Source organism: Chelonoidis abingdonii, chromosome 2, assembly GCF_003597395.2.
Source record: "Chelonoidis abingdonii isolate Lonesome George chromosome 2, CheloAbing_2.0, whole genome shotgun sequence".
NCBI classification, from domain to species: domain Eukaryota; kingdom Metazoa; phylum Chordata; order Testudines; family Testudinidae; genus Chelonoidis; species Chelonoidis abingdonii.
In genome coordinates, this window is record NC_133770.1 from 262,387,611 (window position 1) to 262,404,546 (window position 16,936).

Genomic DNA, 16,936 nt, shown 5'->3' on the forward strand with positions numbered 1-16,936 from the left:
ACAGGATACTGGGCTGGATGGACCTTTGGTCTGAATTAGGATGGCTGTTCTTATGTTCTGAGCTAAATAAACCCAAAGTTATGGAGACAGATATAAGTCAAGGAAGCCAGTAGAGTATCAGAAACCTGCAAAAATCTCTGACGGGGTGGGCTCAGGCGTTTGATTACAAGCTGAGGTGATTCAAAAGTTTTGGATCTTTTTAAGCAGAATTTTTTTATTGATTCTTTAACAATCAAGCACGGCAAGCTGCAAATATTTGGCCACACGCTTCTGAAACCTCAAACCATATTCAGGTTTGGCAGACTAATTTCAGCTTTTCAATTAAAAAAACCACAACAAATTTTGAAGGAAAGCAGACATTGTCCGTGATTTTTTTCTGCTTTGTAAAAACCCCTAATTTTCAATCCAGAAAAAGTTTTGATGGAAAATATTTGTCCAACCCTTTTAATGAGCTTTAGTGCCTTTTAGCATTAGCTGGTGCTGAGAACCAGTGATACCTTATAAAGAAGTTCTCTCAAAACTGGGTTTGTGCCACGATGCAGGTTTATTTTTCCCAGGGCTGCCCGTGGGGGTGGGAAGCCAGTGGGGCAATTTGTGCCGGGCCCCACAGGGGCCCCCACGAGAATGTAGTATTTTGTAGTATTGCAATTTTTTTATGGAAGGGACCCCCAAAATTGCTTTGCCCCAGGCCCCCTGAATCCTCTGGGCGGCTCTGAGCTGGTGTGTCTCGTTTTACACTTAGATGGTAAGCTCTTTGGGACAGGGACTGTTTTTGTTCTGTGTTCATACAGTGCTTAGCACAGTGGGGACTGAAGCACTACAGTAATACAAATAAATAATAATAATAATAATTAGCTTTTTTTCTTAGTTTCCTTGATATGGTCCATTGAGTAAGGAGTTTTCTGGCATGGTGTTTTGTTCATAGAACCTGTGTGTTCTCCAAGACCAGTACTATCCCAATGAATGATGCCTTGCATTTGCCACACTGCCTGTCTACCCTCCCCAACTTTTTCGTGGGAGCCATCAGAATCTCCTTCCAGGCGAGATTTCATAACACATAGTAGGATCTCTGGCCCAGTAAGCCATGGAATCATGGAGTTGAAAGAGAGAAAATGGGGAGTTCATGGAATACAGTACCGCAGACTCCCACTCCATGGCTGCCCCCTACCCTGATTCAGCCGTTCCCCACTCATAGATCAGGGTTTCCACACTGCGTCTGGGATGGGCTGCGTGGGTTAAGGTGAGGAGTGAAACATTGTGGGGGTAGTAGCACTCCCCGTTTCTGTGCCCAGATCTAAAAGGAGTTCACATCCACCACCCATAGAAGCAAAGGGAACAGTTTGACCTACCTGTACTGGGAGACTCTTTCTTTTGGATTTAGGGTAGGGAGACGCTGTCACCTTCAAAACACTGTCTTCAATATTTGTGGTTTGAACCAAATAGATTTGGGAAAGAGAAGAAATATGTGGATATATCCATTTAAGCATTGACTGACAGTGCCTTTGATTATTGTAAAATATTTGAAAATCACAACATAGTTTATATGAATTTTAAAATGCCATTTTCTCTGGTTTATTTAGCATTTTGTAGATCTCAGCTGAGCCTTAAGTAACTTCTTTACCATGGGTCTCAGAATTATGCCTATTCGGCAGCAAGTAGTAACTGGTTCAAGATGAGCTGTTTCTTGTATAAACATACAAAAGGCTTGACCTAGACTAAATCAGTTTTAAAAGAAAAACATTAAATCTATGTTTCCTGTTACATGCTTAAGGTCTTCTTTTGTTTCTTATGATTTTACTGTATTATTGACCAACTATCATAGGCTTTAGTTTATCCTCCTACACCACCAGCTGAACAGTTCAAATGGGATGGTGGAGTTATTTTTGGAAGTGCAAAACAATGACAGTTATAACTCCTACATTGCATTTCAGCTGGTGAAGCAGGTTTTATGCTAGGGGTACGGAAGTCATATGCATCTTGGCTTACTCTTTTTCCTGATTTCTGTTGCTAGAAGGGTTTCAAAAGCAGCAAAACGAAAAAAGGGTGCAAAGTTCATAGAATTTGGAACCATGTATATTCAAGACCAAGTCAATTGTAATACATTTTAACTTATCTGGTCCATTCAGGAAGTATACTGAATAAAATCAGGGTGTTATTCATGTAAGTAATTGACAGAGAAACCCATGAGTTTTTATTTATAAATGTGTATGTATTCAATTAGTTGGAAAAATTAGAAGCTATTTTTTTCCTCTTAGTATAAACTGACGCAATTCACTTTCAGATTGGTAATCAGTCATTAGCAAAATGTAAGCAGCCATTAATGTGTTAGTTCTTCTGATTCTTTTATAAAAGTCCTTGAAAGTACACCTCATGTGGTTGTACTGTTTTAGTTGTAGCAAAGGTTGGGTATCTCAACTCATGTCATTTGCATGACTTACTTTCATAAGTGGTTTGCAAAAGCAATTTGGACTCATTCTTTGCATAGGCAGATTAGGCTTTCTCAGCTAGAAGAATGGAGTACTGTGCATATATGCTTTGAAAAGAGCCCTTAAATAACCCATCATGCAAAGCAATACAAGCTAGCAACCCTGGGAAAAAATAACCCCAAGCATACATAGTCATTGAGAAGGAAGTGCCTAGAAAGCTGAAATACTGAGACACCTCTCAAGATGATGATAGTGGACAGAAAGTTAGTTTACGGTGTGATATGACAGCAAAAAAACAAACAAAATTAGGGCTGCATACACAGAGGTACCATGCCATGAAATAGGGTCAGCATGCAGTGTTTTATATTGTAGTTCTGGTCTGAACACATCTGGGATATTATATATGCCTCTGGGCCCCACCTTAACAGAAAGTTATTAATCATCTGGAGGGGTTCAGAGAAAAGTAACAAAAGTAGAGGCTGGAAGGATTGATTTACAGTGTGAGAACTGAGTTTTAAAAGAACGGCTTTTGTACGGAATGGTTAAGAGGTGAGAAAATTGGGAGGGTTGCAAAAACGTAAGAATCTACTAATATTTCAAAGGTGCATATGTGAAGGATGGAAAGGAATTATTTAGGTTGTTACATGGGGTATTGCTAGGAGTAATAGGTTGCAGTTATGACAGAGAAAATGTAGCTTGAGTATCAGCATGATAGTGAGATATATTAGGGTGTGGAATAGTCTCCTATGGGAAGTGGTACAAACATCATTGCTTAAGACTGAATTGAATGAAATGCTAGAAAAAAGATAGTATGGGAACAATTTTGTATTGACGGTGGAACGGACTGGTTGTTCAATGGCTCTTTTCTGTCTCTAGCTTGTTTGATTCTATGAATAGTAGTCATGCCTGTTCATTGTACCAGGAGATAAATGTCAGGAAGTTAGTTAATTTTTATTTATATTGAGATAAGTAAATCTAGTCATAACACAAAATAAGGGCCAAATTCACCTTGGCCAGCACAATGAGGAGTTGCAGGGACACTTTCAGAATGCATCTATTGCTGCAATAATCCTGTTGGCCAGGAATGATTGTGCAGCACAAACTTGGAAGATGCAATGCTGGGTGTAGTTTACTACTTCTCTGAAAAGAAGTAACTGCACTCTTAGCAGTTGTATGCTACCAAGTGCCTCCGATTGAGGGGCTGAACATGCTACCTAATCGACAGACCACATCTTGAATTCCTTTTCCTTCTGCTTTCTTAAGTGTTGGGGAAAGATCCTGTCCTCCTGCTTGCGCTGCAAAAGGAAGAAAGTTTTCTACAGCCTTCCTGTTTTCCCCTCTGCAGCACAGGCATCATCTAATCCTAAGGTTTTCTCACTTTATAATAATAAGCAAGGGAAGCAATTTGGAAAGCAAGAAAATAAATATATTCTGATCCTATATGAGGCGTTCAGGGGACATGATTTTTGTGAAGAACCCCTTTTAGTATCAAACTTCCTTCAGATGTTGCCTTGTGTTCTTTCTACTCTGTTTTCTCACTTATGCATCTAATTTATCTAGTGAGTGTTTTGGAATGAAGGACAATCGAAAGAAAAATGGCCTTTAGCCCAAGCATGTCAAATCTTCATTAAATTTTTGGATCTTATACTTGCAGTTGCATAGAATCTTTCAGATGTGAAGTAATAAAGATGAGCTTTAGCTAAAGCACAAGTGTGTTGCTTAATAGTCCTCTAAAAATAGACAGCAGTAGCAAAAGCAGAAAAAATGTCTGTGAAATAATTTATTTTTGTTTAAATCTGTCTATAAATGAAAGATAATTAAAACATCATATTGTACTGTACTTCCTTTTTGCTCCTTTTTGCATTTTTCATTTCTTTTAACCTCCTGGTTGGAAATACAGAGCGCAAATGTTTTTTATCTGGTGTCTCTGGCGGTAAAAATAATGATTGAAAAATGTGCTTTTTGGAATTGGATTGCAGAGGAGGGGAGAAGAAGGATTTCACTATGCCAGTAAACTAAATTACCATATGTTATATTTATATTTTTAGAGAAATCTAAACACATGGACTTCACAGGATGTGTCTCTTGCTGCTTTTATTTTAGCTAATATTTCTCCAAATATAAGCTCCAGTCTTTATTTGGATTAAACAAAGCAAATAATCAAGTTATCATATGACCCAATGTCACTTGGTAATTTGTAATATGAATCATTGTAGGTATATTCATGAAACTGTGCCTTGCAAGGGAAATAAATTACATCATAGTTGTTATGGATTACACTTCTCAGGAGAGAGGGTTGACAAGAGCACTGTGAGTTTTAAAGATCACAGCATATTTATCTCTGACGACATAGATTGTATGCAGTATAATTTTACTTAAGTTTTGAAGAAAAATATAGGACTACTGCACAGTGCCACTACATTGCATAAGCATGAATGATTTGTCCAAAACAATAGGCCCTATAACCGTTCATATAGACACACGTTTTGTCGTGTGTGTGTAAAACTTTAGTTTCTTAACACCAATGATTACATATTTTTTTAAAATTGATCAGTTATATGTGAAGATCAGAAACTATGTGAATGGGAAACTCTAGCTTAAAATATGTAATGGGTAAATTCATGAGGAAGAGATTTCAAATTGGCATCGTGCCTTTTAAGGGAAAATTGTAGGAATATCCGATTCACCTTATTTTCTGGTGTATTTTAAAACTAGTATTAAATTCAGTTACACCTTTTTATTACATTATTAAATGAACAGCTTGCATTATTGTGTATAGTTTCAAGATAGAGTGGGCCAGCTGATTCCTCTAAAGATTCTCCACTGATCTTTGGCAGAAGTCTGAAGACAATTGATGGTACAATTATTATCAGAGGATTACTGTATTGCCTTCATAATTGTCTCAGCTGCCTCCTCTGGTCCAGAAAACTCTGGAATGTGTTGCTGAACATGGGTTTCTTTACGTATATTTAAAGAACTGAATAATAAACTGAAAAATATAACGCCGCAGAACCTTGCATTAGCCACACATTAAATAATTTGCTCAAAATGTTGCTCTTTGTTTCCTCATTTGTCAGCAAACTTTTAATAACAAAACATTTTAATGAAATCTCATATTACTATGATTAAATTATTTTTACACAAGAAGGCATATTATGGAAATTTCACTTGTACCTTTAGGGACTTGTTAGCGAGTGCTGTGAATGGTTAAAATGTGTCCAAATAAATTAACAAAATACATTTTGAAATGTCCTTACTACTTTTATTCTTTCATGGATGTGCTAAACTTGAACAGATTAGCTCATAGTGGAGTTTCTTATAGTACTCTACTGCATTCTGGTTGCAGAACAGTTTTGGTGACTTTGATAGTATATTTGCAAAACACTCTGGCTGGAATTTTCAAAGGGGCCTAAGGAAGTTAAGCACCTAAGGCTTTCCATAGGATTTGGGTACTTTGCTACTTTGGACTCCTGGGAAAATACCAGCTTCCCTTTTTTATAAGCTTCTAGTTCTGTATAGGCTTCTAAAAGTTTACGTAATTAAGTATACACTTAATATATCTTCTTGCTATAGGGTCATATCCTGAAGTCCTTACTGAGAGCTTGATTCTGCCATCCTTACTCACATTTAATTTTTCCTTATTGCTACTGTTTTCAGTGAGGCTTCTCATACAGGCCCAATCCAAAGTGAATTACCATTGACTTCAATGGCTCAGCCTATGATACGGTACTACTGAACATAAGAGTGGCAGAATTGAGCCCTCCTAACTTCTTGTGGGAAAATACCCATTGAGGTTAATAGGAATTTTCCAGATGATGATTGTCAGTATTTAGACCACATTTATAGCACTGAACCGAGTGGCAACTTTCTTTAACTCACAAAAATCTTTGTATCATTATAGGAGAGCACTGAATTTGGGAATTCTGAGAGACCCTGGATCAGAGGTTGAAGACAGACAATACCAAATAGATCTGCAGTCTATCAACATTGGTACTGCGCAGTGGGGTCAGCTGAAACCAGAGAAGGATAATAGTAAAGGAGGTGTGCTGACAGAGAGTGAAAGAAATTCTCAAAACCCAGCACTTGAATGGAATATGGCCAGTAGGTAAGGAAATAATTCAAAACTTTGTGTCTTTCAGACAAAAAACATTGAGGATACAATCTAGAGTATGCCGATCAAAGTATTTTTTCACTGTTTTTACTTTGCGTTGCAAATATTTTCTGTGAAATAGAGTTTTGAATTGTATGTTTGAAACTGTTATTTGTGTTATTGTTACACTGTAATTATTGCATAGGTCTTTTGTGTGTCTATTTTCCTTAGAAATTCCTTTTTCTGAATGGCTTATATGGCCATAGAAAATAGCTCCAGGAGGAGACTTGGCATTCAAGTTCTTAGGCTAGGAACAAAGGTTTGGGGTTTTTTGTTTCCTTTGTTTGTATTTTTACAAAGGTTGAATAAAGCAGTTTAGACATTTCTAAGTTAGGAAAGGATAAAGTAGAATTTTTTCTATTGGCTCCTAAATGGTTTTTTTTACTTCTGTAAGGGAAAACAACTGCATTTGTAGAATAACATATTTCAGCTGATTTGTCCATAATGTGGACTGTAAGATATGCAAAAGAGACTTCCAGCTGAAATAGGTTTAGCACAGTTACTCCTCGATTGCCCATTGGGAGACTTCCATTTGGCTCATCTGCTAAAATTGCTTCCAGTGGACTTTAAGGATCTTGTTCTGGATCATAATGAGTCCAGCATGAGATGGGAGACTTTGCTGTGGGTTAAATTTAAGGATATAATGTAGCTACGCATAGTAGATACAGCATAAATACATTTGCTTGGTATTTAAAATTTAAAAAGAGATACCTTAATTACTATCAATTAATTAGTCATCACAGTTTTGTTGCATTCCATGTATTTGCATTATAATGGCTAATATACAGTGCTTTTGAAATTCATACCAAAATTAATTTATTTTCTCATGAATGAGCATGTTACAATGTGTACTTTCATTATTCTATGATTCATGTAGCATCTACCCTCATGTGTCGCTCTTGTTACTCAATTGACTTCCATTGTGTTGTATACGTGTAACTGAGGGTAGAATGTGAATATGATATTTGAGAATCTAAAGTTTGGAAATACCTGAAAACATATTGAAAAGAGGTACAGCAGAGAAAATGAAGAGATGAAATGGTTGATATTTATTGAGAAAAGGTTTGTTTGTTTGTCTGTCTATCTACTCGGACTTTTTATGCTTTTATTTCTAAACTGTAATTGAGATGAGGATTAAATCTTTTTGAAAACAACATGAAAATGATTAGAGAGACAAGAGGGTGAGGTAATATCTTTCAAAAACTTGTCTCTCTCCCCAAACGAAGTTGGTCCTATAAAAGATATTACCTCACCCACCTGTCTCTCTAATATCTTGGGACCAACACAGGTACAACATCACTGTAATAACTGTATACATGAAAATGATTAGATATACCAGAGATAGATTAATAGGCATTAGAATACTAGATAGGGAGAAGAGGAGAGACAAAATGACAAAAGGACAGCATAATTCAAGCTCTACCTTCACTCCTACCAAGTTTTGCATGGATCTGAGAGTGCTGTAACAGACTGGTGGGAAAAGCACCTTAGTATTTTACTCTGCCCCATAGGACCAATTACACTACAGCTGTATATAGCATTCTGGAATGCCTGTGATTAATTTTGAAGTTTTAAAACATATGAAAACTTTGTTTTACTTCTAAAATGCCTATTTAGTCATATGAAAAACAGAATGATTATTTTAGAACAGCCAAAGGTTTATGCTTCAGAGTGAAGGAAGTTGGTACGGTAGCCAGGAGCAAGTGCTCACAGCTCATTTTGAAGTGTTTGTACTTAAAAAGGCCTGTTTGTCCAAGCTCAAAGACAATTTTTTCAAGCAAAACCACTTCAAATTTCTCTGGAACTTGTTCAATCCATATTCAGCACATGCATGGCTTTGTGGGTCCCAGAATTGAGGTTCTTCCCCAGTGGAGAGGGTGGTTTCTCAAAGACAAAGAAGAGGGATTGGAGAAAAGATAGCAGTTCAGTTTTTGCCAAGAGGATGTCCAGAAAGATGATATACAAGCCATAGCAAATGGAGAGGGGTCAGCAATGGGCAGGCATATTTGAGTGTTATCAGCAGTGAAGTGATGAAAGACTACGGAAGTAGATGAGGCCATTCTGAGTGAGTGTAAGGGATAATCATGGACAGATCCCTGAGGAACACCAAAAAGATAGAGGGAGGAGAAAGAAGAAGGTCCACTGAAAGTAATGATGAAGGGGCAGGAACAGAATGGGGGAGGTGCAGTAATAACGACTGCTAGTTATTCATTTATAAGGCATCATAGTTGGTTTCCTGTCTTTTGAAACATTAATTCTTCTTCCGGTGATTGTTCATGTCCATTCCAAGCAGATGTGTGTGCACCACATGCATGCCAGCCGGAAGATTTTCCCTTAGCAGTGTCCGTAGGGTCGGCCTTGGTGACCCCTGGAGTGGCGCCTCCATGATGCCCTATACAGGGGCCTGCCGACCCTCCATCCCCTCAGTTCCTTCTTACCGCTGGTGACGGCTAGCTGGAACTTTTACTCGCTCTTACAGCAAGTATAACAGTGTCCCATTTAAGTGTATATAGTTGTTCCCTCTCTCATAGTTTAGAGTTAGTGTTAGACAGTTAATAGCTTGGGGGGTTTTCCCCCAACGTACTCGTCGCCCTGCTGGGGCATGCCCAGGTCCCCAGCGTTTAAACTCTGCAAGGACTGTGGGAAGTTTATGCCGAAGAGCGACCTGCACTCTTCCTGCTTAAGGTGCCTTGGAGAGAGCCACCAAAGAGACTGGTGCAGTATCTGCAGGGGATGCCATCCTAGGACTCTTTAAGAACAGAGAGCAGAGACTCAGTGTTCCTGATGGAGGCAGCCTTACAGCCACACTCGGACCCCGAGCTGCCCGACCGGCGCCCAGCACCTCTTCCTCGGTGCACAGCGTCCCGGAATCGCTAGCAAGTCAGGAGGCCCAGTCTAAGACTTCTAAGTCCCGGCACCGGGGAGAAACGGGCCTTAGAAAATCGGCCTCCTTGAGGTACCAATCACCATCTCCAGTGCCCGCAAAGAAAAAGAGGCCAGTGGAGGGCCAATCACCCCATCAGGGCCTTAAAAGGCTGGCAGCGTTCCTGAGTGTGGTGGGACAAGCCGTGCCACAAGCGCATCCTCCCATGATTCCATCGACTCCCGCCCTGGTGGGGGTGCAGTCAAGTCCGGACCAGTCGAGATCCCTGGACCTCAACGCGGATGTGCGTTTTCCATCAATGCTGGAGGCATTCAAGGTGGCCCCTGACTTATTAAGCCTCCTGGTGCTGGCCTCCCCGCACCGGTGGAAGGAGCCACAGAACGTGGCCCGACCCCTGTCCAATCAAGGGGCAAGCCAGCCATGATGTCGCCCCAGTTCCCACCGCACACCGCCCCTGTGGCGCCAGCACAGAGTGAGTTTTCATCTATAGTGGAGGAGGAGAAGTTAATTTCCCTGGCATCCCTCCAAGCAGCCCTGGATGCAGCAGATGCAACCTCCCCCACACTGGCAACCCGGCTGGTTATGCGACAGGGAGCCTGGCTTCAGGTCTCAGGCCTTCCACATAAGGTCCAGCAGACCATCCAGGACCTCCCTTTCGAGGGACCCATGCTCTTCTCTGAAAAGACGGACAAGAAGCTCCATAGCTTAAAGGACTCAAGGGCTACCCTGCGCTTGCAGGGCTTACACACCCAGCCACCCAACATAAGCAATTCAGGCCGCTGTCAGCCTCGTGACCTTACCAGCCCCAAAACCGCACAGACGCCTCGTGTAGGCGGAGCAGAAACAGCAGAAGGGGGCAACAACAGCCCTCTGGCCAGTCGTCTGGCCAGCCACAGCCCCCATCTCGGCCTAGATCCCAAATTTGATGGTGCGGTCGTGGACAACCTACCGGTCAGGACTCTGAATCCTACCAAGTCTACCTTTTCATCACGTCTGTCCCTCTTCTATTGTGCCTGGTCCCGAATCACGTTGGACAGTTGGGTGCTCCGCATGGTAGGGAGGAGATATTCTATCCAGTTCTCCTCCCTCCTGCCCCACCAGCCCCGCTCTCCATCCCTCTTCAGGGACCTTTCTCACGAGCAACTTCTAATTCAGGAAGTACAGTCCCTCCTTGTAGTAGGGGCAGTGGAGGAAGTTCCTCAGGAACTCAGGGGCAGAGGTTTCTACTCCCGGTATTTCCTAATACCCAAGGTGAAAGGGGGCCTCAGACCTATTCTGGACTTGCGGCATCTGAACAAGTTTGTAAAGAAGCTCAAGTTCCATATGGTCTCCCTGTCCTCCATCATTCCCTTCATGGGTCCAGGGGACTGGTACGCTGCCCTTGACTTAAAGGACGCATATTTTCATATCGCAATAGTTCCTCAGCACAGGCATTACCTCAGATTTGTCATGGGCAATGCCCATCTCCAGTTCATGGTCCTGCCTTTCGGCCTGTCAGCGGCCCCAAGGGTCTTCACAAAATGCATGGCAGTCGTGGCAGCCTACCTGCACAAGCATGGGATTCAGGTGTTCCCCTGTCTGGACGATTGGCTCATCAAGGCCCGCACCAAGGCACAGGTGGAGGCTCAGGTAGTCTTCATCAGATGTACCTTCCTCGAGCTCAGCCTCCTGCTGAACAAGGTCAAGTCCACCCTCTCTCCCATCCAGAGGATAGAATTTATAGGGGCAGTTCTGGACTCGACGCAAGTGAGAGCGTACCTACCAGAGGCCAGGTTCTGGGCCATTTTCGACATCATTCTCAGTCTCCAATGTTGCCTGGCCACCACAGCAAGAAACTGCCTCAAGTTGATGGGTCATATGGCTGCATGCACCCTCTTCAATCCTGGTTAGGGACTGTGTACAGACCAGCCAGGGACATGCTGGACTCGGTGGTAACACTTCCCAGAACGGTGCTAGATTCCCTCCAGTGGTGGCTCGACCCACGGGAGGTCTGTGCGGGAGTACCCTTTATCAGCCCTCAGCCATCCCTGTCCTTGGTAACAGATGCGTTGGATTTGGGGTGGGGAGCACATCTGGGGATCCTCAGGACTCAAGGCTTTTGGTCCCCAGCAGACCTCTCCCTGCACATCATTGTTAGGGAGCTACGGTTGGTGCATCTAGCCTGCCTGACCTTCAAATCTCACCTGGCAAGCAGGTGTGTTGCAGTCCTCACGGATGATACCTCGGCGAAGTTCTATATCAACAGACAGCAGGGTGCACGCTCCTCTCCCCTGTGCCGGGAAGCCTTCATGTTATGGGATTTCCGCGTACAGAACGCAATTTACCTGATGGCATTCTACCTCCCAGGGGTGCAGAACGGACTGGCGGATGCCCTCAGCTGCTCATTCCATGGTCACGAGTGGTCCCTTCGCCAAGATGTAGCATGCTCACTCTTCTGTCTCTGGGGCTATCCCCACATAGACCTGTTTGCATCAATGTCTCTGCTCCCTCATGGGGCGCAGTCCAGGGTCTCTGATGGACGCCTTCTTCATTCCATGGGAAAGCAGCCTGCTCTACGCCTTCCCCCCCGATTCCCACGGTTCACAGGGTGCTCCTCAAGATCTGCAGGGATCACACTCATGTCATCCTGATAGTGCCGGCATGGCTGCGCCAACACTGGTAAACCTCACTGCTGCACATGTCCACATGGGCGCCCCTCTCATTGCCCCTGCTCCCAGACTTGATCACACAGGATTGGAGCCATCTCCGCCACCCAAACCTGGAATTGCTCCACTTCACAGTCTGGATGCTCTGTGGCTAAACCCTGTGGAGATGCAATGCTTTCAGCAGGCCAGGCTAGTCCTCCTCGGTAGTAGAAAACCCTCCACTAGAGCCACATTCATGGCCAAGTTGAAACGCTTCTTCATCTGGGCCGAGCAGCAGGGTCAGGCTCCATTGCTCACCCCGATCTCTCTCATACTGGATTACCTGCAGCATTTGAGACAGCTAGGACTTTCCCTCTCTTTGGTTCGGGTCCACTTGGCAGCCATCTCAGCATTCCACCCAGGAGCGGAAGGTGGTTCAGTTTTTGTGAAGCCATTGGTTTGTCGCTTCCTCAAGGGCCTGGACAGACTGTTCCCACATACTCGACAACCACCCCCGGCTTGGGACCTCAATTTGGTCCTTTCCACCCTCACAGGGCCCCTTTTGAGCCCCTGGCTCATATAAGGTCGCATTCCTAGTGACTATCACCTCAGCCAGGAGGGTGTCAGAACTCTGAGCACTGATGTCCGGGCCTCCATACACTGTCTTCCACAAGGGCAAAGTCCAACTTAGGCCACACCCAGCATACCTTCCAAAGGTGGTCTCCCAATTCCACATAGGTCAAGACATTTTTCTCCCTGTGTTCTATCCTAAGCCACACTCCTCCGGCACGGAGCTTAGGCTGCATTCCCTGGACATTCGCAGTGCCCTGGCATTCTATATTGAAAGAACCAAACCATTCAGGAAACAGAGATGGCTCCAGGCCCCAGCACACCAAGCATGTGCTTGAGGCGGCAAGCTGCAGGGGGTGCTCTGCCGGCGCCGCGAGGGTCCCTGCCTGCTGTTCTTGGGGCAGCAAAATTCCTAGAGCCACCCCTGTCAGGAAATCAACCCAACTCTTTGTTGCTGTGGCCAACCGGATGAAGGGACTCCCCATCTCATGGATCATGGCCTGCATCCATGAATGCTACAGTCGGGCTAAGGTGCCTGCCCTGCCAATCACGACCCACTCCTCAAGGGCACAGGCCTCCTCCGCAATGTTCCTGGCTCAGGTCCCAACACAGGAAATATGCAGAGCGACCACATGGTCCTCAAGCCACACATTTATGTCTCACTATGCCATCATGCAGCAGGCCAGAGACAATGCGGCCTTTGGCCGCACAGTGCTCCAATCCAAGGTGAACTCCGACCCCACCGCCTAAACTCAGGCTTGTGAGTCACCTGCTTGGAATAGACATGAACAATCATTCGAAGAAGAAAAAACAGTTACTTACCTTTTTGTATCTTGTTCTTTGAGATGTGTTGTTCGTGTCTATTCCAATACCCAACCACCTACCTCTCTGTCGGAGTGCCAGCAAGAAGGAACTGAGGGGGTGGAGCATGGACAGGCCCCAATATAGGGCGCCATGGAGGCTTCACTCCAGGGGGCACGAAGACCGACCCTACGGATGCTGCTAAGGGAAAATCTTCTGGCTGGCAAGCACGCGGTGCACGTACATCTGCTTGGAATGGACATGAACAACACATCTCGAAGAACAACAGTTACAAAAAGGTAAGTAACCAGGTTTTTTTTTTACTAGTAAAATACCACAGTGGTTTCTTATTTTAGATCCTTAGCTTGAAATAATTTGCCCAGACCTGGTTGGGGTTGTGATGTTAGAGCTGCAGATAACTTGCCCTTCTCACAAAATGGTGCTGTTCAGTGGCACTTCTTGAAGGGCAAGATGGTATGGACCCCAACAGACCTTCTAGTTCAGTGGTCCCCAACCTTTTTGTAACCAGTAGCACATTCATGTTTTCAGAAGAGCGTGGCGGGCGCCAAGAATTTTTCAAGGCTTATTTTGTATTTGTACATTAAATAATACAAAAAACATATTTAATATTACATAATATATGAATCCAGAGAGAAGCCGGAGAAAAGCCACGAGGACAGAGAACACCGGTGCCCACAGCCCTGGAGTACTCTGTCCACAGCAGGCACGGGGCCCCAGATTCTGTTCTCTGCTGGGCACTAGGTGGGCCCTGCATCTGCCAGGGACCAAGAACACCAGTGCCCGCAGCCTGCAGCCCCAGAGTTTTCTGTCCCTTTCAGGTGTGGGGCCACAGCTTCTCTCCCCTGCTGGGAGCCAGGCAGGCCCCGCACCTTCCAGGAACAGAGAACACCGCGTCCGCAGCCTGAGTTCTCTGTCCCCGGCAGGTCCCTTGCTCGGCACTAGGCGGGCACACACAAATGTCCTGGCGGGTGCCATGGTGCCCGTGGGCACCACGCTGGGGACCACTGTTCTAGTTGGTCAGCCCAATGGCCAGACTGGCTTTTTCAAAGTGAGCCACATGTGGAAAATGCCTTAGTTCTTCCCACAACTGACTGGCATCAATATAATCAGCAGGGTTTGGTCTGAGACTTATGGGTCCATTTTTTGACTATGATAGGAATTCCTAAAACAGTATTAAGATTACAGGATAAGGGAAGCAGCTGTTACAGCCAATCTGTACATTCTCTTTTCATAACTGCTAGAACTTTCTTCCATCTTGAACAAAACTCTGAGTATTTTTGTTTGAGCTTGTGTTTGAAAGCATTTTTAACAAATATTTAATGCGACATTTTAATAAGCTGGATTGACTTGTTCTTTGTGATATGCAATACTACTATTTTAATTTTATTCTGCATTTGTTTAATGCAGAGAGTAGCTGGTATGTGTGTTTGCTTGTCAGTTTGGTTTAATCTTATATACATGTACCACAGTTCATTTTCAGGATGTTCACATTTTTGCTGTTTACTTGGCAATCAGTTATACTGCATCTGCGTTTATTTTATGATCTGTGGAAGTGATGTGCTGAGAACTGGAAGAACCTGTACTGATGTCTGCCATGTGCTAGGATATTTCCAGCATGCACCAAGAGAATGACTGCATGGTGTTTTACACGGTGCTTAGTGTTTCCAGGGTGAAGTTTATCTTGAGATTTCCTGAGAATGTTACAGAGACTTTCTTTATTCTTTGTGTTAGTAGTGATACTATTTTCTTTGTTAATTCTTTGTAAGTTACATTGATATGTTTAGCATGGAACATATGGAATGGCTCTTTCTGAGGAACCCTTGGGTTAGTTTTATTGTTTTGGTTTTAATACATTTGTTTGATTTCACTTAGCTAGTCCTATACTCTGGTTTAGTAGGTCAGTTATTTTTTTTAAGGTTCCTCCTGTTAGATGTGTGTCTGTAGCAGTGTATCTTACTCGTTTCATTATTTTTGATGTTTAGCTGATACATGTGTGTTGAAGTATAGAATCAGATCTACGTCTTTTCCTCTGTGTAGCATTGTTTGATTACTAGGTTAACTTGTAGAAAAGAATTCCAGAAAAGCTACTGTTCTTTCATTTTCCAAGTGTATGTTACAGTTTCCAACACTCCAAGTATATTATTATAAATATACTGACCTTAGTAATTTTTAACAAAATCCTAAAACAGATGCTGTGAACGCTGTCCATCCATACTGGAAGAACGATAGGCGGCCATGGATGTGGTTTAATTAGGCTGCAGCTTTATACACTTATAATCCCTGGCAGTACCTGGCAACAAAGTTTACAGTATAGAGAGGAAGATGTCAGCTCCCTGCTGATCCAGACATAGGACCCCCCAATGCATTTCTTCAGGTCTCTTAATGGGGACCAAGAAAAGGAGGGGGGGGTCTGCTCCACACTGATGAGACATAGGAGCCCCAAACCCATCTTACTCAGCTCCCATAAGGGATGCTTTCCTTCAAATCCTTTTCCAAACCATTTTATCCAATAACCACATCCCTTCCACACTGAATACCTGCACTAGACATCTGCCACAAGTTTTATGTATAAAGTTGCAACACTGTAATTTAACCCCTCAACTCCACCCCACCAGATCCCAGACCAGCTGTGGGGATGGTGAAAAAAACCCACCTTGCCCCTGCCAGTGACTCTGTGGGAAAAATTTCTTTCCAGCCAACCAAGGAAAAGGGGCAACTAGTATAATGCCCTCAGCATGTCAAAAGGGAACTGATACTTTTCCCACTTTCAAGGGAGTTGTGTGGATGAGTGTTGCCAGTCTGATCCTGGTAAAGAGTGTGTCTCCGTGGCTGCATGGAGTTTAATTTTTGTTATAGTCCTAAGTGGTGCACAGGATCTAATCCAAAAAGTGAATGTAGCTGAACCACTCAGTAATAGCAATCATAATGAAATGAAATTTAACATCCTTGTAGGAGGGGGAAATACCAAAGAAACCCACCATGATAGCATGTAACTTCAAAAAGGGGAACTATATAAAAAAATGAGAAGGGTAGTTAAATGGAAATTAAAAGGAACAGTCACAAGAGTGAGGTGCCTGCAAGCTGCATGGAAACTTTTTTAAAACAAGGCTCAACCTATATGTATACCTCAAATAAAGAAAAACAGTCAGCGGACCAAAATAAAATGCCACCGTGGCTAACCAGAGTAAAAAAGGAAGTTAGAAACAAAAAATATATCTTTAAAAAATTGTGAGTCAAACCCTACTGAGGAAAATAGAAAGGAACCTAAACTCCAGTAAGTCAACTGGAAAAGTATAATTAGGCAGTCGAAAAAGAGTTTGAAGAGAAACTAGCAAAAAACACAAAAACTGACAGCAAATTTTTAAAAGTATATCAGGAGCAGGAAACCTATCAAACAATTAGTGGGGCCACTGGATGATCAAAGTGCTAAAGGAACACTCAAGATTGACAAGGCTGTTGC

General features: G+C 43.2%; 1 protein-coding gene across 4 annotated transcripts in view; it reads left to right on the forward strand.

Annotated features, from left to right (window-relative positions):
* Positions 1–16,936, forward strand: part of VPS13B (vacuolar protein sorting 13 homolog B) — a 996,761-nt gene that overhangs the window by 701,762 nt on the left and 278,063 nt on the right. For all 4 annotated transcript variants that reach the window (XM_075063129.1, XM_075063127.1, XM_075063130.1 and 1 more), the window contains exon 31: positions 6,328–6,531. In XM_075063129.1, the coding sequence (XP_074919230.1) occupies positions 6,328–6,531 (204 nt within the window). The remainder of the gene's footprint in view (positions 1–6,327; positions 6,532–16,936) is intronic.